Here is a 22,898-nt window from a genome sequence, read left to right on the forward strand (position 1 = left end):
CTACTGTAGCTTGGCCCACTTCTCTATTTAACACACTTTAACACCAAATCTCAATCTTATATTGTAGACTATTATTTTAATCATACCAATATGATAACCCAGAGTTTCATATTACAGTTATTTTAAGTAATGGCCATTTTTAATTATCCTTTTAATACTTATTTGAAATTGAAGTGAATTTTCAGTGTCTATTACACCGTACTGTGTTTTTTATGTGAATATCTGATGTTTCATGTAGTCAAAGGAAAAACAAATTTCTAGTGTAATGTACGGTCTGATATGGAAACATATTTCCCCCCTAAAATTTAACCTTGCCCCTTACCCCCCAGATCTCAGACACGGGTGCCGCCATTGATCACCATTTTCTGTAGCTCTGATTCTGCTTGTCGAGTAGTTTCTTGCTCTGGACACTTCGTTGCCCTTCTACCTAAAAAAATATGCAATCCAAATACATTATATACACCATATATCACAGGGGCAATTATAGAGGTGAATCAGGCTGGCCCCGGCCTTCCCTTTTGAAAAATAAAAAAAAAAAAGAAAGAAAGAAAGAAAAAAACTTGATCTCTCAAAATGCCTCAGAGGTTATTTTCGTGCATCTAGAAAACAAACATTTTGCGGGGCATTCCCCCAGACCCCGCAGGGTGGCGATATCTCAATCGGCCCCACTTTTGGACATCTCTGGATCTGCACCTGTATTTAGTCTGGTAATGCATCAATTGATTAAATTGCCGGTGCTCCACTCCCAGGGTTCTGGATTCAATTTATGATAAAAACAATTTTCTAAGTCTTGTATTACTAATCTCTTTAGGCATTGAATTTACGTAAGAACACATAGAAAAAATTATTAGATTTAATCACTTTTTTTTTAAATTAATGAAGGAGGGCGGCTTTTTTTTATAGTAATCGGTACAATAAATTATTTCGCTTTTTTTTTAATTGATGAGGGAGGGACTGTTTATATTTGGCCTGTACCCGGGCCTGTAATAGTAAATATTGTATAAAAACTGGTTTAATTTTATAGTTTTTTAAAGAAAAGTGTTTTTTTTAAGAAAATTTTTTTTTTTATTCCCGCATCGATATTTCCCTAAATTTTTCACGCGGACGGGAGTGATAATCTAATAAATTTTTCTATTTGCACTAATAAGAGTCATTTAACAATGTGACAATAAGTTACACTTACGTTTTTTAAGCAGATGAATTATAAGACATATTATACCAACTGCACAGGGAAATCCAACACAAACTGACACAATTACTGCAACAAATAATGAAACAATTTATTAATAAAATTATTTATTTTATTATTTATTATTTATTTACAAAATATTTCTGGAATGATTATGTTGATGATGATTATGATAATAATAATGATGACAATAAAACTAAACTATTATACTAATATGGAAATGTATTCAACATAATGACATATTTATAACTTACTGATATCTCTGTTTTTGTTTTTAACCTGTTTTTTTTTATTATTTTCCAGAGTGGTGGTTTTACTGTCTGAAATGCAAACATAGTGTTATCATAATTTTGTTTTACTACACACAATCACAGATGAAAATAAATAATCAATGACAATATCGAATCAAATTGACTCACCTGTTTTGGTTAAACCAATCTCTTGTGAAGGCATGACTGACTCAACTGAAAATCAAGACATCTTTGTTTAATTTTTATTACGTATTGTATTACTTTACTCTAGCCTACAACAGTAAAATCCAAACCTAAGGATCAGAATATCAGATTAGTATGTCAGGGACGCTGATGGGATTCAGTGTGCATCAGATACAAGATAAATACAAACTTTATACACTTCTTTGAGAGGATGATATTGTTGTTACATTATATATTACAATGCAATACATTCTAAATTTTATTTCAATAACAATGCTGTATTCGGTTTTTGCTTTTGAGAATTCATAACAAGTTCTTATAATAAAACAAACTCACCAGAGGTACAGCTTTCAGGGCATTTCTGTGTATAAATTTGTTTATCTGGATCACACAGAACCTCGCAGCTTTCACATGTTTGGAGAAACTTTTCACAATAGTAACCTTGTGGGCACATTTTTGGACAGTCCCTTGTTTCATTAGTTCCGTAAATTACATCTGCATTTGGATGAATAAAATTATAATTACTTGTCACACAAATCTTGAAGGTATTTTGCTTAAATAAAAAATGATTAAAAGGCCCCTCCCCCACAATCCCAAATTTTTGATATGTTGTAAAACTGATTATCTACCTTTCAAAAATCTGTATCTCATTAACCGTTCCTCAGTTTTTAGTTTAACAATTATTTCTGTCTTAGAAAAATCAGGTCTACAACATATCAAAAATATTTTTTCCTCCGGAGCCTGACTTGAAATTTCCCAAAGGACTACAAGTACATAACTTATTAAGTCACATATTAAAAAAGACAATAATTTTTCATTGATTTGACAGACATTTTACTGTATGAGTCTTTAAATTTGCTGCCAGAATTTTTAGGGTACAGGCATGCAATGGATGGTATCAGTGTCCATTATTGGGTTTAAATGATTTAAACTTGTCGCAGCCATAAAAATATGCTTGATGGTAAACTTTCAGGGGGGAGGGAGGAACTATTATATAGCCTGTTTAGTCCCCTCTATCTGCTCCTGTAAAATATTATTTTTATAAAGTAAAACAAAATATTGGAAAATGACAACTTACATGGGCAATGAGACTGACAGTCATCCGGGTTGGCAAAATTACTTTTCAGGTCACAGAAAAGACCACAAGGTTCGCAAACTTGAGTGTTCTCGTGACAGTAATGCTTATCGTCACATCTTCCGTTGCACTCATCAGTCAGTGAATCAACAATATCAGACAAAAACAATGTCAGTATACAGAGAGTGTTCTTCAGCACCAGCCAATAATTCATTACTGCTATTTTTACTGAGGGCCTACCTATAAAATGAAAAAAGACATAAACATTTACTTTATATATAAAAATTCATAATCAGTATTAATGTATAATTATTATCATGAATGTTTTCCACATTTCTGGCACACATCCCAATCTAAACTTACTAATATACTTCTGGGTCTATTATGTAATAATTTTGGTAATTCGTTTCAAACAAACTAGGCTAGTGATCTTTAATTTTTGAATACTATTATTTTATGGCCTTTATTAACATAGATATTAATGTCAAGAAATGTTGAAAATGCATTTAAATTAACCTCAGTGTAAGCCATACATTAGAAGCTATACGCATTCCCTCAACCAAGTGAAGGCAAGCAGTCCCTCCAGTTTTAAAGCCAGGGCCTGATGTACCGGTATGTGACAGGCGCCCTAACTAGGTGGGTGCAGGTCAACTCGGCCACAAGTCAACTCGGCCACAAATCAACTCAGCCACAAAAAGTTCGGCTACAGCCAACTCGGCCACAAGTCAACTCGGCCACAAATCAACTCGGCCACAAGTCAACTCGGCCACAAGTTATTTAATGTAAATCGTAAGTTTTTGCATCCTTTTTCTTCAATACATGATTGAAATAAAGTACACAGTATGTTTTAGTAAAACAGGACCACCACACTACCAAAAGAGATTTGAATGCTATTGCCTATGAATTAAAAAGAGTTATTTATTAATGTGTTCGTCTTCTGTTTACTCACAACATCATACTTCAACAATAATATTAAACAACAATAACGACAATAAATTAGTAATATTTACATTAATAATACTAATTAGTCATTATGATGATAATAAATGTGATAATAACAACAACATTAATAGTAATATTTATTTTAACAAATAGTAATAATACTAGTATGGTAATAATAACGATGTTTAAATATCAATTTTATTAACTAATTAGTGATAATAACGATATTGAAGGTGATAATAGCAATAATACAACAATAATAAATTAAAGATAATGTTTATTTTTATAATAATAGTAATACTAATTAGTAATAATAATAATGATGATACTTATAATACTAGGCCTACTTAGTAATAATAGGGTAATAATATCGATAATAAAGATGATAACAACAACAATAATATTAATAATAATAATATGAGAAAAATACTAATAAAATGCCCATAACAACTTTTTAAATTACTATTATTAAAATTATAATACTAAGACTAATACATAATAATAATAATAATAATATGAATAATAATAATAAAAAATCGAAAATTATTTATTATTTATATGGTACTATAAATATATGTACAGTACTATATATATGTGTAATAATAATAATATCAGCAAAAATTTGGACAATATATAATGTTAATGCTAAGACTAATAATTAATATTAAAACTAACAATAACAATAATAACAGCAATAATAATATTAAACAACAATAACGACAATAAATTAGTAATATTTACATTAATAATACTAATTAGTCATTATGACGATAATAAATGTGATAATAACAACAACATTAATAGTAATATTTATTTTAACAAATAGTAATATTACTAGTATGGTAATAATAACAATATTTAAATATCAATTTTAATAACTAATTAGTGATAATAACGATATTGAAGGTGATAATAGCAATAACACAATAATAAATTAAAGATAATGTTTATTTTTATAATAATAGTAATACTAATTAGTAATAATAATAATGATACTTATAATACTAGGCCTACTTAGTAATAATAGGGTAATAATATCGATAATAAAGGTGACAACAACAATAATATTAATAATAATAATATGAGAAAAATACTAATAAAATGCCCATAACAACAAATTTTTAAATTACTATTATTAAAATTATAATACTAAGACTAATAAATAATAATAATAATAATAATAATAATAATATGAATACAGTAATAATAAAAAATCGAAATTATTTATTATTTATATGGTACTGTAATAATAATAATATCAGCAAAAATTTGAACAATATATAATGTTAATGCTAGGACTAATAATTAATATTAAAACTAACGGTAATGAAAACAACAATAATAATAACAACAATGACAACAATAATAACAGCAATAACAATAATAACAATTAGTACAATGTAGTACCAGTAAATGACTTGTGGCCGAGTTGATTTGTGGCCGAGATGAATTGTGGCCGAATTGACTTGTGGCCGAGTTAACTTGTGGCTGAGTTGACTTGTGGCCAAGTTAACTTGTGGCTGAGTTGACTGTGGCCGAGTTGACTTGTGGTCGAGTTGGACCGAATTCAACTAGCTAGCCTAGGCTGGCCAAAGTCAAATTGACAACACGACACGGTTCATTTCTCTAATTTAAACGCTCACTTTCCTTCCTTCTACATACCGTAGTATTACTGCTATTACTGTATTACTGCTGCTACTGTATTGTACTACCAACGGTTTGATGAATTCAAGGCGCTACTCTACTCACAATCCCCAATGAAACATCTTTAGTAATGCAATTTGTGAATGGTCGACGCAGAATGTTTTAGATTCTAGAATGTTCCTCCAGCAGATAGAGCTATTACTGTATCTCTTATGCTCCAGCAGTAGTGATTACCGTATGTTGTGCAATCTTGGCGATGACGTAAAGGTAAATCCCCGCACACGTACGAGTTACTATTAGATTTACGTCACGATAATACTGCTCCGTCGCTATCGCTGCAAAACGCATTCAACCCGACGACGTAATTATTAACATGTTGTATCATTATCTTACTCTTTCTTTGTAAATTTTAATTGATGATTAAATGTGTGTTCGATAACTAATATAATGCGTAAAATATTAGATTTAAAAATGCCTATTCCAGAAAGCCTATGCAGTGACTCATTCAGGCGTATGAACGGTAACCAACGTCTGTTGACAATCAGAGAGCGCCACCTGGCGTCATGACGACACGACTGTGGTACTCTCATACTCTATTACCATACTCTATGGATACTCTAGAGAAAGATCCAATGGTATATACCCCCTCATGCGGTGGCTGTGGACGCATTCGTTCCATAATCCATTTGCCACATTAATTTTTATTATTTCAAAGTGTCATGTTTATTTTAATGAGCTATGATATGGGACCCTATAGGATATATTCAAACCTAATATTTTATCATTTTTAACAGCTCGTGGTTTCAATGTTAAGCGTGGTAGCACTAATACAAATAATTGAAAATTAAACTGATGACGAAATAGAATAAGAAATATTTCCTATAAAATAACGCCACAACATCTTTAACATGCAACTACTTTTTATTTCAAAACTAACTTCCTACCACAGACTTTCTTAGCTTGTGTTCTTACTATTATTATTTATTATATAATTATTATTATTTTATTATTAATAATACTGTACCATATTATTGTTATTTTTATTTATAATTTATTTTTATTAATAATACTACATTATTATTATTATTATTATTATTATTATTATTATTATTACTGTTATTATTATTGATTAACAATATGTGCATACAAGCATACATATTGAATTAGTTTTCTGTTTGTTGAATGTTTTGATTGGGCCTCTTATTTTTGCTCGTAGTACGTTTGCGTATTATTTTTGCTCATAGTACGTTTCAGTGTCTTCAATGTATTACAGTATGAAATGTTTATGAAATTGTATGTATTCTGCAGCTGCAAAGGTGAACACTTTAAAATAATGTACAATGCTGATTTATATTTTCTTATGAAAGCTGTCGAGCGGCTGAACACGTCAGAATTTTTTTGTAATTCCGGAGTATATTTGAAATCAAGGTCGGTTGGTCGGCAATTTGAAAAACAACTGCGCCTAATACATTTTGGTGTTCCTCGCTAACCACCTACAGTGCATTTGTTTGGTGAAAGGGTAACCAAGTGGGGAAAAATCCCCATAAATGTTAGATATTTTGTTTTAGTCGCAATTGCACCTAGTTGATTAGCTGACCAGAGCACCATTACAAAAAAAGAAAATTAAAACAAATATTCAAAGGTTTATGTATATTTATTGTTTTCTTTCCTTTTTGTTTTAAATTCCATGATAAAACGTTCACAACATAACAAAAACTTAACACCATACAAAACATGGGTATTTACCTGTGAATACTCAACGTTTTTTCAGCATCACAAGACGGTTTGAGATTATCTTTATTAATTTATTCAATTAAACGCCCCACCTTGAATGACGTCCGCACGAATAAACGTCACAGCCCTTCTAGAGCCTTATTTGGAGTAAACACCTTCCTCGATTAAACCACTCGGGGTGTTTATTTTTCTTGATAAACAAAACTTCTTGTAAAAAAAACTAATTCTAATTAGGCTCTACTCCAGTAGAATTTAATTTCTTCTAACTTGGTTGACATCAATAAGACTTTTGATCACACAAACTAACACATTTTGATGGTAATTAAGTGTTGTAGTTCCACATTTATAGTGAAATTAAGGGGCATTAATTTGTATTACGTATTAATTTTACACCAAAAAAAAAAAAATAAATAAAGGCCTCCCCTGACGATAAACTCCCCGTTTGGTTATTTGGATAAATAAGGTATATATATTCACCTACGACCTTTCTCAATGTGTAGTGAATTTATTTTGTACATACTGTATATCATAATATAATCTAATGAAGATATCAGGATTAACTGCCGTCTATTTACATAAAAGTACTATTAAGACTCATTAAATTATAATACTAATAAGTATAATTAATAATGTATTATTATATACATATATATTTATTATATATAATCATTCATCTAATCAATCAATCATTATACATAAAATATTTTTGCATACAGCTGCATTCACATAGTATCCGAACCGAAATTCATCGACCTCATTTCAGGTGCACCGAACGCCAGCGTCCCTCCTTACAATTTATCAGATTTACTGATCGGTTCAGTGGCATTTGTATCCGAATATTCTGATTCGCCGTCAGTGCACCTTACAACATTGTTTCGTCCTTTGAGGACTCATCGGTGCAGCTCAAATATCAAAGTCTAAAATAAAGCTACCAAAGCAAGCCAACTTGCAATATGAGCGTTAAGTTTAAATATACCCTACCGAGAGTGCTAAAACAAGGGGTTGCTGCAGGATTTGCCCAACGGAGGGGTCTGATGTCCCCAATGGGGAGGGGGACGGGAGCGTAATGGGCGTAGTCAGATGTCGCTCAAAATCTTTAGAAAATGATCCAGGAGAGAATCTCCCATGAAACTATGAAAATTTAGACTTATTTATTCGATTTTAGAGTCTACTAATATGTCAAAAACATTTTTTCTTTTCCCCGACGAATTGTGTTTTGCTACCCGACGGTGACACCAAAGTGCAGCCACCCCTGGCTAAAACTAGTGAGAGCAAATTATAACAGCATGGTACTATCTTAGCCATTGAATTAATCTGCATACAATGTTATTTCATCTTTTTCATAGGCCTATATACACATTTTTATATAAAAAAAGGTATACAGTACTTAAAAATAGACTTTAAGGCCTATGATTTAAAAACAAGCTAATTTGATGTTTAGATTTAGAAATAAGCTTGAAGATGACTTTTGATTTCAGTTCTGCAAATCGGACACAGAGAAAGAGACGGGGAGCAGGAAAGACAGGTAACAAGGTGACCGCAAGGAACAAAGACTATGCAGGCGTCATCGTCCATACATATTTTACACGTCGTCTTATCACGGAGTTCCTCAATCATGCTCTGTAATTTTTCTGGGACATCGCAATCTAATTGATCACCCCCAGAAGAAATGTTCTCATCGTGGCACATAGATTCTGCACAAGACTTAGGCCTAAGTTGGGTAGAGCTTGTCACACTGCTAGGAGACTCTGTAGCTTTAATTACGGAATCAATTAACTCTGTAGCTGATTTGAAGACATCACCAGTTGATGTCAGTCTGTCCTTGACAACCTCACCAACTGCACTGACATCAAAACCCATTTCTAGAATTTGTTTGACTGCTTCTGATTTCATAGCTTCCTCGAAAGTTATTTTTTTATTCACTGATTGTCTATTTGTAGATGTTCCCTGCTGATTTCTATTTGGTGACATTTGTTGGTGTTTCTGGTCGCTTAAGTGATTGGTTGGGTTTTGCATCCGAGAAAATTCCTTCTGAACCCTCCGTACGAAGGATTCGCCTTTCTTGCGTATCAGCCATTCACATTTTGGAAACCACTTAGCGTGCTCAATCCAAGGGTCATCATTTGTCTCCCAGCTACGCAGCCCACCACCGCAATAGAAACATTTTGTCTGATCTGGCTCCCCTACTGAAAAGAAACCAGCCTCCACTAAATTTACGGGTATTTGTTGACCCTTCCATTCTTTGAATGTGATACGCCGTGCAGAGGCCTCACAATACTGTGGATACAGAGCTCGTTTAAGTTGAGGTGGTTGACGATGATGAAGCGTCTTATTTGTATCAACGATTCGTGCCGTCTGATACTCTTGTGCTGTAAAACGTTGAGAATTAATTAATGTTCGATTATTCTGGTTGAATGTGTATTTACTACTAACACTGGCGCCGTCCACTTCGTCCATGTCCTCATCCATTACACTATTTTGAACTAATGCACACCGTGGGAAGTGTCGTTTGTGTTCTTTAAACGCGTCATCGCCAATCTGCCAGTCTTTAATTTTTCCATGACAGGAATAACATTCAACCATGTCAGATTTATGAGTATAAAAGAAACCAGCCTCCGCCAGTGAGGTCTTTGAAATAATTAATTCTATTGGCCAAGAGGAGAAAGTCGCCAATCGCGTGGCAAATATCGCCATGTTGCCTTGCTTTGGATTATCAGTTGCCGAAGACTGACACTCATTGGAACTACCAATAATATTGGTATTTCCCTCAAGAAACCCACCAAGATCTTTAGTGTTGGTAGGACGAAAATTGTACATTTTAACTGTTGAAGAAAAAAAAAAAGAAATAAATAATTTGTCAAATTTAATAGGAAAATGTTGATAAAAAAACATTATTAATACATTACTGAGAAAATAAATTGAAAATAGCCTATAACTTACAGAACAAATTAACAAAAGACCAATCCTTTTTGTATATAATTAGCATCCAGTAAGTCTGGAACATTAATAGGTATTATTAATATTTATTATTAGCATTATATAATCACACATAATAAAAGGGATAAACTCTAAATAATGCTTTAACTTTAGAAGTATTTTGAATGTTGAGGAGAGGTCAAATTTGCGATGGCAGTGCCAGGAATTCAATGTTTCCCAACCGAGGGACCAATGGAATAGAGATGGAAAAAGAAGAGCCTATTTAAATAGTGTATTTAAATAGGCCTATATTAGTGCAGTAGTACAGTAGCTACTATACTTCTTTATAAAATATAAAAAAAACATTAATTACTATACAGTACTTCTTTCTAAAATATAACTTATGTAAGTCATACGGTAACTGAAACAATACTAGTCTAGTATTACTAGTAGTACTGTATACTTATACTGTACTGGCCTATTTTATACATTATTTTGATAGGCTCTTCTTTTTCCATCCTTATTTCAGAGGTCAAAACAATTTTTTACTTTTTTTTCAATCATACAGACTTGGTGTAAATACAGTAATAATTTTGGAAAAAATTTCCAGAAAAAATTAATGCGTTACAACCCTCCGTGGAGTTATGAATTTTTAAAATAACATGGTGTCAAGAATTTAGCGTCAAAGCTTATATTATAACATGGTGTCAACAATTTAGCGTCAAAGCTTATATTATTTATTATCTCTACTTCAGTATTTTGTTGGTTACACACCACTGACTTGGCTTGGGCTGGGTCAAAATGTCTACCGACATGGAACTACCTTCTTGGCTTCAATCCAAGAACTGGCCTCTCTAGGGGCCTAGGCCCCTAGTCTTAATCCAGCCATATAATGCCACAAGTCAAGTCACAACATTCGAACTCACAACATTCAATGACTCAATACCTGCCTGCCTCCTTCCTGGACCTGAGGCCTACTTTAGCTAGCTAGGTAGGGCATGGCCTAGCCTACCTAGGCTCTAAAGTAAAGGCATTACGGTTTATAGTGTAGTACAAAAACATAGCATATCTGAATACGATTATAAACATATAAATAACTACATACATGTCTCACATTAATCACGTTTTTGTCACTATAACAACTTCCTGGTATAAACAACCTTCCTTCCTTATTAATTCGTTTTCCTTATTCTGAACCGCGCCACCAACGAATGAGATAATGGCTTATTCGACTGGTTCATTTCGTGGAGTACGAATTTTCGTTGGGTATTATTTTCATTCGACTGGTTCGTAAAATAGGATTCGTTGACAACGAAAATTAACGTAACCAGAATGCGGTAATCAGCGTTAAGTTATGCACGTGACCAAAAAAATTATGGCCGATTGGTCAGTTTAGGAACAACATTTGCGTTAATATAATTTAGATTAAATTCCAGAAAATAAAAACTATAATCACCCACATTGAAGTCAAAGGCAAACAGAATTCAAGAACTGGATGAAAACATTTTTTTTTACGAAAAACCCATACTGCCACAATCCGAAGCAGCCTTGATTACGCACCGTGTATCGCCGTAACTCTGCAGCCATTTTGTTTTGTCAAGTATTTAACACCAGTTTTCTATTCGACTGGTCGTAATTTGTTAAGTAGGATTTTACCACTGCGCAGGTGGGCGTGGTTTAACAAAGAACGACCAGTCGAATACGGCCATTTTTTGGAAATAAGATGATTATGACGTCATCTGAATTGATTTGTCAAAATATTTTTTGTTATATAGTCGTATACACGATAAATCATCATCGTTCTTGTGTAAAAACTTCTCTTATTTTCTACATGAACAATTGCTTTTTAGCTTTTTATCAATTCTGGAACATCCCACACAGAAAATCAATTAAAACATATTAAACGAAGTTGCTAACAAGTCAAAATGGTTGTAGGTTGTTGTTTTATTGATTTATTTGCTATGAAAATACCGGTGGACCTAAATTATGCATAGGCTGGGCCACAGTTGTAAAAATGATGAAAACTATTGTCTTGTTAGTTTTTCATTTGGAAGATCAGGCTAAATAGGCCTACTTGACGTACGTTTTAATAATTGGAATGTTTGTTAATCTTGATTGATTGATTGATTTATTTTCCACATAATGAACAAAAAAAACAAACATATACTGTACATGGTCAAATATATTCATCTTAAACAAGAATTTCCAAAGAGATTATATATAGGCTATACTATTTTTATACACAGTATTTAAAAACATCCTGTAACAGTACATAATAAATTTGATATGAAGAAACACCTACATAATATACAATGTTTTGCATAGGCCTTTCTGGAATACAACATATCACACCTACGTAAACCATCTGACAAATTCTGGTGTATGTACTGTCAATGCAGCTTTTAGTGTTGTTTCGTTTTTGCATTGATGGTGCTCACAATAAACCGAATTTAAAGATTATTTACAGTACTGTCTCTGTGTTCTAGCATAATGAATGACACTGGCCTTGATAGTGAGAGGTTGCAGGTTCGAATCACACAAGACACTTTTTCTTACAACTGGAAGGGGAAATTTTGTTGAAGATAAGTTTAAAACATCCTAATAAGTTTAAAACATCAAATATTGTCAACCACTGATGTTTTTATATTACTAATTTTTAATATTGTGTTTACAGTGCATACAGCAAAATTTGAATATTATTTACTGATTTCCCAGCTGCGACCAAAACATAGATAGGCCCAATAGCTAAATATGGTAATAGCTTGTTAGCAAAAGACAGTTGTATGAGAGGTGTCTGGAGATGGTCTAATGGTATGATACTGGCTTTGACAGTGAAAGGTTGCACGCTTAAATCCCGCAAGAGACAATTGCTAACGTTATTACAACATAAACAGAACAGAAATAGAACGGAACTATGTGATAGTTCATGCATCCCTTGTGGATTATTGGTTTCAGTCATAGGCCTTATGAAAAAAAAAATGTCTTCTACAGTATTTGCAAGGTATGCATGGGAATGAGACATCTTAACCACCAATATACACAAATTCCACTGCAACAGACATGCATTCTAATTCAAGGCAAAAAAAGCATGAACACTTATTGCTGTATTGTTAAATTTACATACATTAATTATTGAACTTAAAAAAGAATGGAAACATGTCTTTTATTCAGTCTTGCAATGATCTCCTTCCTACTCATATAAAGATGAAATTGATATTTTTTATGATAGTTTATCCTTGTTTAAGCTTAAAATTAAGATTGTTTGATGTTTGTACCATTTATTTTGTTTACTTGTATATGTATGTTTTTTCTCCAACCTGTTAGCGGAGGGTTTTATCTCTGTGGGTTGACAATTGAATAAAATAAAATAAATTATACCACTGATTCATTGATATGAATACATTATGTTCTTGAATATGATTAGAACAATCTACTATATGAAACCTTACCATATTTTCAACAATAAAACTGGTTTTTTTTTCTCCAGAAATATGTACACTACCACAAGTACTATAAAGTACTATAACAAGTAAATCATTTAGGATAAAATAACGTATAAAATGGAAAGTAAACACAAATAAATTTAATTAAAACAAAACAACATTTAAAAAATGAATATTGATAATAATGACACAAGTTAATAAACAATATTTGGGATAACAGGGACTCGCTTGACAAAACAAAATTTAAAAATTGCCCTCCAATGATTGCGAGAAGAGATCTGTAAGCCTAGGTACATCACTTTGCAATGTCATACAAAAAAACACTGCATACACAAAAAATAATGTAAGTGAAATGGTCAATACAGTGGACAGCCTGACACAGAGATATAGTCGCATCTGTATGTACATAATTTTTTTTACTGTTAGTGCTATTATGTACTTTGCCTAAATTTGACTTTCCAGCAGCTGAAAGACAAGTAATGTGTTCTACACACTGATACAAGTAACATGAGTATCAGCAGGATTTTGGTCAAAGAAACAAATAACACAAAGATTAGACAATACATTAAGTACTGCTCAGAGGTTTTATGCTACTTAAGTAGGTTTCCTAACCACAATTCTGTTTCCCTAAATCAATGGTCATTGCTCATAAATATGTACAGTGAGATATTTTCTTTTCAATTTTACTATTAAAAACAATTGGTCTGTTTTTGAGTAGTGGAATGTTCCTATGAGCTGGCACATCAAATCTGCACTAGGGATGGAAGAAGAACTACTCAATAAGTGTTGTACTGTACCTAGACAACAAAAACATATTAAACATTATAACATTCACAATCGATGACAAGACTTGTGTGACATTTAGTTAGTACAAAATATATATAGGCACAGAGATTTTTTAAAACCATATTTATAGAGGATAACTCTTCCCAGCATATCGTAGAAGGTTAGCTGATATATACAGTAGGAGTCCTCATTTAAAAGTAGATTTCGATTTGCACTAAGCAATGCAACACTAGAACGGATTCACTCATGTGTAAAGGTCCTACGTTTTCTGTACAGCGTACATTCAGCCAATTTGCATTCCAGAATCATTGCGGCAAAGAGAACCCAATGTTCATATTTTGACATATTTGTGACGTCATTTCATTCTACTTCCTACTGTCGTGCAATTGAAAGTTCCATACTGAAATAATGTGATTCTTTATCAGCAAAAGTCTTACTACGTAGCTTAGGGATTAGAGATGTTTTTTAGTTGTGAGAAAAAAAAAATCCTTTGCTGTAACAGGATTTGAAACCAGGACTCTGAGATTGGAAGACAAGAAAGACTGAAACTCAGTATAAAAAATGCATGTCTTCTTCGGAGGGTTTTTCTGTATAAAGCACTTTCAATAGAAAGCCATTCATATTGCCAGGAAATTGATCTTGGAAATATGGCTAGAATTGTTTGCTAATGCCCAAATATATACTGGCCCTAAATATTGAAGATTAGAATAGTCACAATGTGTGTAGAAACGCGTCAGCTGGTGACTGCCGGGCGCAGCACGTGCCCGCCATCCGTCCTATTTCCGCGGTCTCATTATGCATTACGAGAATCTTCAAGCTGACCATGGACTGACACGAGTGGCATACGCTTTCATCTATCCTCGCAAAGGATTCACTTAATTTCTGATGGACAGAGAATGCTAAAATGAGTTACTTTGAGTAATCACACTGCCTTTTGTTGTCAATTAGCATAATTATAATGGAAGTGCTCTTCAAATACCCTGACATTTTCTCTTTCTATACTTTTACACCAAAACCAGCTCCTGTTCATTGGATTCTACCACTGGATCTGTTTGTACCTGGATCGGATAATGTGTTTGCTTTCCACAATCTGTAAAATACAATGAATAAAAAAATAATCAATTCATTAATTAATACTAAATTATTTATATATCATTTTAATTTTCAATTTTCAGTACAATACAATATTTAGTGGAGGTGTAGATTGATAGATACTTACATTTTTTAAGCAGATGAATTATAAGAAATATCAAGGAAATTGCAATAAAAAATCCAACAGTAACACATACAATTACTACAAAATATAAGGAAACACATAAAAAAAATAGGTTAATTTAAATTATATTTCAGAAATGATAATTAAAAATTAACAAAGGCTGACAAAAGATAGCACATTATATAATAACATATCTAGATACAATGATTAGAATCTTTACTTTAGGATTGTCTAAAGAAGAGTTTGTAATTACATTTTTATTAGGAACAATGTCAGTGAAGTGATTGCTTCAAGGAAAACAGTGTATCATCTACTGTAAAACCTCGAACAGAAGCCCAATGCACTTAATCTAGAGAAGAAGCCCATCTTGAATTGAAACCACCTCTTTAGTTTGCAAAAGTAGCCTCGAAAGCCCATGGCCGGTTTTCTTTTCAAGATAGCATTGGGCTTCTTTTGAGATGGTACAGTACATAAACTGTACATAAATTTCAAGGAAAAAAAATAAAAACATGCTTGGTTTATACAATAGTTTAGGTGATTTAATGCCGGTTAATACACTCCATGGCACAGATTGATGTTACAGTGGCCATATTTATTGTTTTAAAGTAGAAATTCCAAAAATTTATCATATTATACTATCTTATCTGAGAATAATCAGTGGACCTTTCGGTTTTATGTAAATATGTCATATGTGGCAAAGACAAGCCAAACCAGTCACTCGTCGCAAAAATCGATTTTGAGTTATTAATGCAGCGTTAAAGAGTAAAATAAGATCTACAAAATGGTAATAAAATCATTCAAATCGGACATTTCCATATGAAGTTACAAGCATTCAAGCATACAGCTGTTTAAAGAACAATATATGAGAGATCGGCCTTCAAAGTTTATGATTTCAGGCATTTTTCATGCAGAAACTATCATAAAATCTTTAAAAAGTGTTGTTTTAACATTGAAATTGGGAAAAATAACAGCACAGCATGATGTAGATACATGAACCTTAGTTTAGTGAAATAAAATAGATTTTTAAGAATTTTACATTTTAGCATGTTTTTGCTATTTTCTCTGAAACACAATTTGCGACGAGTGTCTTTGTCACATATGTGATTTTCATCCATGTAGCTTTCATATTTTTGGCACAACAAAAATAAATATAATCCAGACAGTGTATTAAGATAGCCTTTCTGCCTCTAGTTTGGGCGCTGCCAGCATTCCAGCCGGGTTGAATGTAAACATTGCAAAGAGTCTATTAATAATGGCAATAATGAAAATGATGATAAAGATAATGTTGATGACGACAGTTACAAAAAAGATGTTGGTAATATTCACTTACAGTATAATTTGTTTTCAACAAAATTTAATTCTTAACTCACTTATCACATTGTTTTTCTGTTTGCCATCTGTCCTAATTGGAGCCAGGCTTGGTTTGTCTGAAATGTAAACATGGTTTCATTATTTGTTTATATACTATATTTATATTATATTTGTTTATATATCTATATTATCACAGATGAAATCAAATCATGTGATTATACACGTTATAAAGAAAATGACACAATGTTTACTTTTCAGATGAACATTGTTTCACTATTATAACCGTATATAATAACAGATGAGTATACCTAAAAATATTAATTTTAAGTTCATTTATTTACTAAAAAAATGGTGCTAATAAATGTTAGTTATGGCTTTACTCCATAAAGCTTACTTGTGTTTGTTACATCTCTCTTTGTAGTTATGCCAATTTCTGGTGAAGGTGACGATGATGCAACTAAAATATAAACATTGTTTCATTATTCATTATTAATAATAATACCCAAATATTTATAAGGCACCAATTACAAATTGAATGATCAAAGGCATCGAGCATTACACCTGGTCACTGGATAACATACAATGGCAAACTGGCACAAAGTCGGGCACAAAGTGCAACCTTCTTTGCTCCCAGGGAAATATCCCTAGTCGTTTTGCTCATTATTATAATAATATGTTAGTGTTTTACTGCATCTTGCATATAGTAAAGGCCTTTAAGCATTCCACCCTGCTCAGAGTGTATCAGACAATTATAAAGTATTCAAAATATTGGGTTGTCAAGGAGATGACAAGGAGGTGTTGCTGCTTTTTTGTGTATTTACTACTATCCATTCATACATGAAAGAGAACAGCTTAAATCAGTTTGCTAATTCAATGGTAGCAAAATGAAATGCATCATATTTTGGATGAGATGTTTAAGGTGTTGATTCTATGTTGAACATGCCCTGCGTATGTTGCAAACGAGTAGGAGTCTGCCAAATCACCACCGGAGAACCATACTGAAAATCCTTCACACCAAATACTTCCAAATCAAATCCACTATTCAGTCAAAATTTCTTAGTATAAAAAAAATTCGCATAAAATCATTTAACAGCAGTGGTGGACCGTCAAGGCAAGCAGGGTACAGTATGCAGTGCATACCCTGGCTAAAACAAATAAAAAAAATATAGTAGTACAGGTTCTCCATTTTATTTAGCATTTCTTAGTCAGGATCTTCTATATACACCCTAATTTTTCGAGTGGAATGCTATTCATTGGAATAGCAAAGTTTTTCAATGTTTGGCCTACTTTGGTACCTATAGGATAAGCGTCAGAATAGCCAATTTAACACTGGAATGGAAGCAGTGCTTCCAAGAGTATGTGCGCATGCTCTTCTCACAAATCGGGACCTCCACTGTCGATCGGGTATTCTATCTATAAGCCTAATCTGAATCGATCAAAGTTAAAATATATTTACATATATATGAGCGGTATAGAAGAAACTTTGAATTAGTATTATTTGAATTAAAATTTGTTAAATACGTCAGGAATAAGAATTCTTTTGAAGAGAAGACAACCATGTTCTTATTAAAAATAACATGCACTGTATTTTGACTATAGAACGCAATCTGATTCTGTATAGTAGTCGTAGGTTTACGAACTTTTCCTATCACTAGCAGGCCCTAGCATCAGTGATGATGGTGTTAAGAAGGTAAAGTGGGGGATCGGTGATTATGCGGGGATAACACGCAAAATAAGGTTATATGAGGTGATTTTTAATTACTTGAGCATGATTTGCGGGGGGGGGGGACTAGGGGATGGGCGAGTATTTTTTGGTGAGTATTTTTTTTCAGGGGTAGGGGAGGATATGCGGCCCCTTGTACATCCTGTTGTATGCCAATACCTAGCATACCCTGCAATTTACCCAACGTTCCGCCACTGTTTAACATTGATCGAAAACACTTACCAAGGCAACTTTCAGGACATTTCTCTGCATATTGGTTGTCTGGATTGCAAAATATCTCGCAACTCTCACAGGATTCAAGATATTTTACACAGAAAAACCCTGGTTCACAGGGAAATGGACACGCTCTTGTTTGATTAGTATCATAAATTACATCTGAAATTGGATAAAATTATATTTAATTATAATTATATAATGCAACCAAAAAAAATAAACATAAAAAAAAACCCCGGAAATAAAATTTTAAAAACCCCATCAAATTACCATAATCAAAAGAATGTTATCAATTATTAACATTTCAAATATTTAAATGTTGTACTATAAAGATCTTTGAATTAGCTGCTAAAAATGTAAGAATAAGAGTACAAACATACTGTACACAAAAACTATAGGAATACTAGGCCTGATAGTAATTGTTATTGTCGTGATGGAATAATAGACAATAACTGGATTTGTGTCAGGAGAAACATGTATAGGTGTAATTTTGCCCTACCTGACGTGAAAATGTACCGAATACTCAGTACATTTGAAAACAACTGCGAAAAAAAAAATCGCAAGTTGTTCTCGGGTGGGAATCGAACCCACGATCTCCAGATCACTAGCCTGGCATCATACCTCTAGACCACCGAGCTTGCGCCTGATGGCCAGGGTTGAATTCGAGTCCAAGTAAGCAGCAGGTACTGCAGCTGTCAAATGCTCGAAGAGGAACATGATGTTATAATCACATCAAGCATAGCCTTTCAACGAAAATTACTTATTTATGTTAACATCATGTTCCTATTCGAGCACTGTTACTATTATTTATCTATTTGTGTTGCTTGTGTTTTGGTGCTATGCATCAAACCTAATTTGAATATAAATGAAAACTGGCGAATGTGAATTATTTATATCTAGGCTATAATCCACATGACGAAAGCCAAAGTAAACCAATGAAGACCATACAAACGTACCACAACTAGGCTAGGCCTCTAATCCTACTCTGCTCTAGGCTAGAGGCAACCTGCTGTTGTTCGAACACCGTCGTCGGGCCGTCTCTTTCTTAGCTCACTCACTCGCGGTATCAAAATACGCACTTCTTGTATGGCGTACTGTTCTGGCTACTACCATTCTTACACTAAAAAGACTAACCATTTTAATAATTTTAAGGTGATGCAATTAATGAAAGAACATGAGTCACCCAGATTGAAGTCAAACCTCGCCTCCTACACAGAACATTCCAGAGCCTGTTCCAGAATCATGTATTTTTAGATGAGGAAATTACATAATGACGTAATACTATTAAGGGGAATTCCCCACACATGACGCGCTTGAAGAAGAAGAGTACGCCATCGTGTGGTGACGGTGGACGCGTTCAACACTATTCATAATATTAATATCAATAAAACAATAATGGAGAAAGTTAGTCATTCACAAAATGCTTAGTTTTGTGTCTTTCGTGGGTGTTTCCCACCTTTATTGTCATTCCATGTAAATATATCAATAATACGTTCTCCAATGTAATACACAATTTTTATTTATATACATGCACAGTATCTTGCAAATTGTACATAGTACTCATGCTTATATACAATTTAATTAAAAGGACTGATAAAATTAATTAGATCAATTCTATAAAGGATTTGATTTTAATCATTGCCTTCATTGGAATATATATATTTTTTTTTCATCCTTTCCCTCTGTAACATATAAATCTTGTTTGAAAAGTCTTGTTTTTTCAAAGTTTAATCTTGTACATAATTCCTTTCAATTACCATATCCTATTTATGTTTACAACATTTACCTTAGTATTTTTTTCTAGAAAAGAAAACATTTGTACCACGAATACAAAATACATTATTTTTTTAAATATTTTTACTTATTTATTTATTTATTTATTTTATTTTTAAAAATTTTATTTTTCTTTTTGCTTATAGCCTTTCATTAGGCATAATTGATAAAGTTACAAATATTTGGTACTTTGGAATAAATGGTTTTACTAGTGTTATTTCTACAAAATATACTATCTGACCAATGTTCATTATTACATTTTCTTATGTTGTTACAATAGTATTTTGTATATTTTCAATTTTCTTTCACCATTTTCTTTGTCATTATACATCTAAATTTTATTTTTCAATAAGATATCGCACTTAAAGGAACCCCACAGTAATTTAAAACCTGTTTTATTAAACTCTTACAAAATTTTCTCTTCATAAATTGTAAATGCTGCAGTTGTATATATTAAATCTTCTAATACACATCCAGTTCCAAGAATAAGTTTTTAAAAATTGATACAACGTCATTTGTAATACACCTTAAGACACTACTTACTTTCCTCCAGATATGCGAACAGTGATGGCGCCAGGACCTGCCCGACGGAGGGGCTAAAGCCCCCGACCGGGGGGGGGCTGTTGGAGCGAATAGAGTCTCACTTGGCTGGGGAAAGACCCCCCACCCTCTGACGCCACCACTGTATGCGAACAACTAAACAGCAAATGGTTTCATCTTCAGGAACCTCCACATTTGCTACACATTTCGGATTCCTTAATTTTCCATATGTAGAGCCTTTTGTTTGTAGGCAATCGATTTAAAATTTTGAAATTGAATTGTGCTAGCTTTTTGCCCTTCATTTTACACACTTGTGACCAGCATGTTTTCCAGTCGTCGATGTTGTTGTTATTGAAGTATTTTTCCCATCTATTTTGTCCATTAGGTGTAACAAACATTTCATTTACAAAGTATTTTTTTGTGTTAATACCTTTAGGGCCTATATTTGGTATTAACATTATCTTTTTCTTTAAAATCAAAATGCTTAGTTACCGTACTTAGCCACATGCTTATACATAATTATATGTCTGTCATGTCAATTCTATGATAGGATATTTTTATAAGCATATGAAATTTTGTTTTTATTGTGTATTTTTTTTAATTTGAAGAGCATAGATTATATCATTGGCCTAATCTCAAACTCATTGTTGTCTTTTCCATCTTCTCACAATTTTGTTCTAAACGATTTTTTTGTTAGGGTGGTGTATATAAGCAAGAGTATCCGGTTTTATGCATATTGCTTTCTCAGATCCTATAACTTATTCTGTTGTCTTTTTTTTCCCCTTTTTTTCCCCCATTTTTTCCCATTGGGAATATTGACTCGTATCTAAAGTATCAATTTGACTTTATTGTGAAAATGTCATATCAAGGAAAACAATTATATAAATACACAACAATTCAATTCAATTCAATTAATTTAACATTTATTCAGTCAAATCGCCATACACAATAAAATTATCTTGTAGCTTGAATAGGCCTACATGATTGAACGAATTTACCATGTAAAACAACAACTGAGTGTTATAGGGAGAAGCTACCATGCTTCTATCACCCATTTTGTAGCCCTTTTTGTAAAAAATGGGTAACTCCCCTTGGAAGTTAATAATCGCCACCACCCACCCCTACTATTTTTTTTCAAAATAAAAAAGAATTAAGTGTGAAAGTGCCATTTCTGGCAATCTAGAGGAGGTGCCATATAGCTCATCTCTAACAATGGTGAGGCGGATTGTATACAATGTCCGTCTGTGAAAGACCCTCAATGGGCATCCCCTATCTCGAATTTGGACCCGCACCACTGTTAATCCCCCTACGTGGTGGCTACTAAGGTTACGAAATTCCATTCTGTATAATTAGGCCTATATTCATAGTCATGGAGTTTTCTAGTATTTTTGATATTTTGAAATTGAAGGCACCAATTCTAATAACTTGTTCAAATGGCCTGGTTTCGTCTGGCCCCTTGCTGTATGACCGTCCTGACATGGGTGACCCTTACTAGTACATTATTACAGTCAGTGTTGCCCATACAGTTCAAACAGGGCACGCAAGCTATCTTACCGCGGCAAGGTACAGACCTTTAAGAGAGTAACTCAAAAACATCAAAACACTTGTTATCAGACATGCCACGAAATTTATTGTAAAAATACAGTATTCGGAGGTACTGTACTCGCTATTTTTCAATACATTTTGTGGCAGATATCTCATACAATCTGACTCAAAGGCAAAGTCAAACACAAAGTCAAACTTTATTAACTCTTCAGTGAACGGAAACTATAAAACATTAAAAAACATCATTATTCCATACATATACAACCAAAAATTTGTTTTCAAATCTAACATATAAAATCCATTCCAGCAGGAAATAAATGGGCTGCCTCTATATTTACGTATTTTGCGTAGATATGTATATTTGCCCAAAGAACATTATATTATATACTATATACAGTATATACTTTAAACACT

The 22,898-nt window shown here is 32.8% G+C and overlaps 2 protein-coding genes, 1 long non-coding RNA gene and 1 other non-coding gene across 8 annotated transcripts; all 4 read right to left on the reverse strand.

Moving 5' to 3' along the window:
- Positions 1–6: 6 nt before the first annotated feature.
- Positions 7–5,109, reverse strand: LOC117107788. The gene is made up of 7 exons (XM_033249561.1): positions 5,048–5,109; positions 2,702–2,938; positions 1,960–2,118; positions 1,609–1,653; positions 1,444–1,509; positions 1,184–1,258; positions 7–427 (listed from the first exon to the last, which is right to left on the reverse strand). The coding sequence occupies exons 2-7, from the start codon at positions 2,910–2,912 to the stop codon at positions 333–335; spliced, it is 651 nt and encodes a 216-aa protein (XP_033105452.1). The 5' UTR covers positions 2,913–2,938; positions 5,048–5,109; the 3' UTR covers positions 7–332.
- Positions 5,110–7,535: 2,426 nt separating this feature from the next.
- On the reverse strand, positions 7,536–11,157 carry LOC117107790 (putative inhibitor of apoptosis). 5 transcript variants are annotated; one of them, XM_033249562.1, is made up of 2 exons: positions 11,040–11,157; positions 7,536–9,840 (listed from the first exon to the last, which is right to left on the reverse strand). In XM_033249562.1, the coding sequence occupies exon 2, from the start codon at positions 9,833–9,835 to the stop codon at positions 8,462–8,464; it is 1,374 nt and encodes a 457-aa protein (XP_033105453.1). In that variant the 5' UTR covers positions 9,836–9,840; positions 11,040–11,157; the 3' UTR covers positions 7,536–8,461. The 5 variants fall into 5 exon arrangements, with proteins under 5 accessions (XP_033105453.1, XP_033105456.1, XP_033105455.1 ...); XM_033249565.1 differs by having other exon boundaries at positions 11,049–11,149; XM_033249564.1 differs by having other exon boundaries at positions 11,004–11,148.
- Positions 11,158–12,098: 941 nt separating this feature from the next.
- LOC117107789 lies at positions 12,099–19,936 on the reverse strand. Its single transcript, XR_004445286.1, has 6 exons — positions 19,761–19,936; positions 18,636–18,788; positions 17,085–17,147; positions 16,750–16,806; positions 15,383–15,457; positions 12,099–15,253 (listed from the first exon to the last, which is right to left on the reverse strand). It is a non-coding gene; the product is annotated as an uncharacterized LOC117107789 (long non-coding RNA).
- On the reverse strand, positions 19,192–19,263 carry Trnat-agu. The gene has a single exon. It is a non-coding gene; the product is annotated as a tRNA-Thr (tRNA).
- Positions 19,937–22,898: the final 2,962 nt, after the last annotated feature.

Source organism: Anneissia japonica, unplaced genomic scaffold (assembly GCF_011630105.1).
Source record: "Anneissia japonica isolate Jap-2015-1 unplaced genomic scaffold, ASM1163010v1 scaffold284914_len23174_cov114, whole genome shotgun sequence".
NCBI classification, from domain to species: Eukaryota; Metazoa; Echinodermata; class Crinoidea; order Comatulida; family Comatulidae; genus Anneissia; species Anneissia japonica.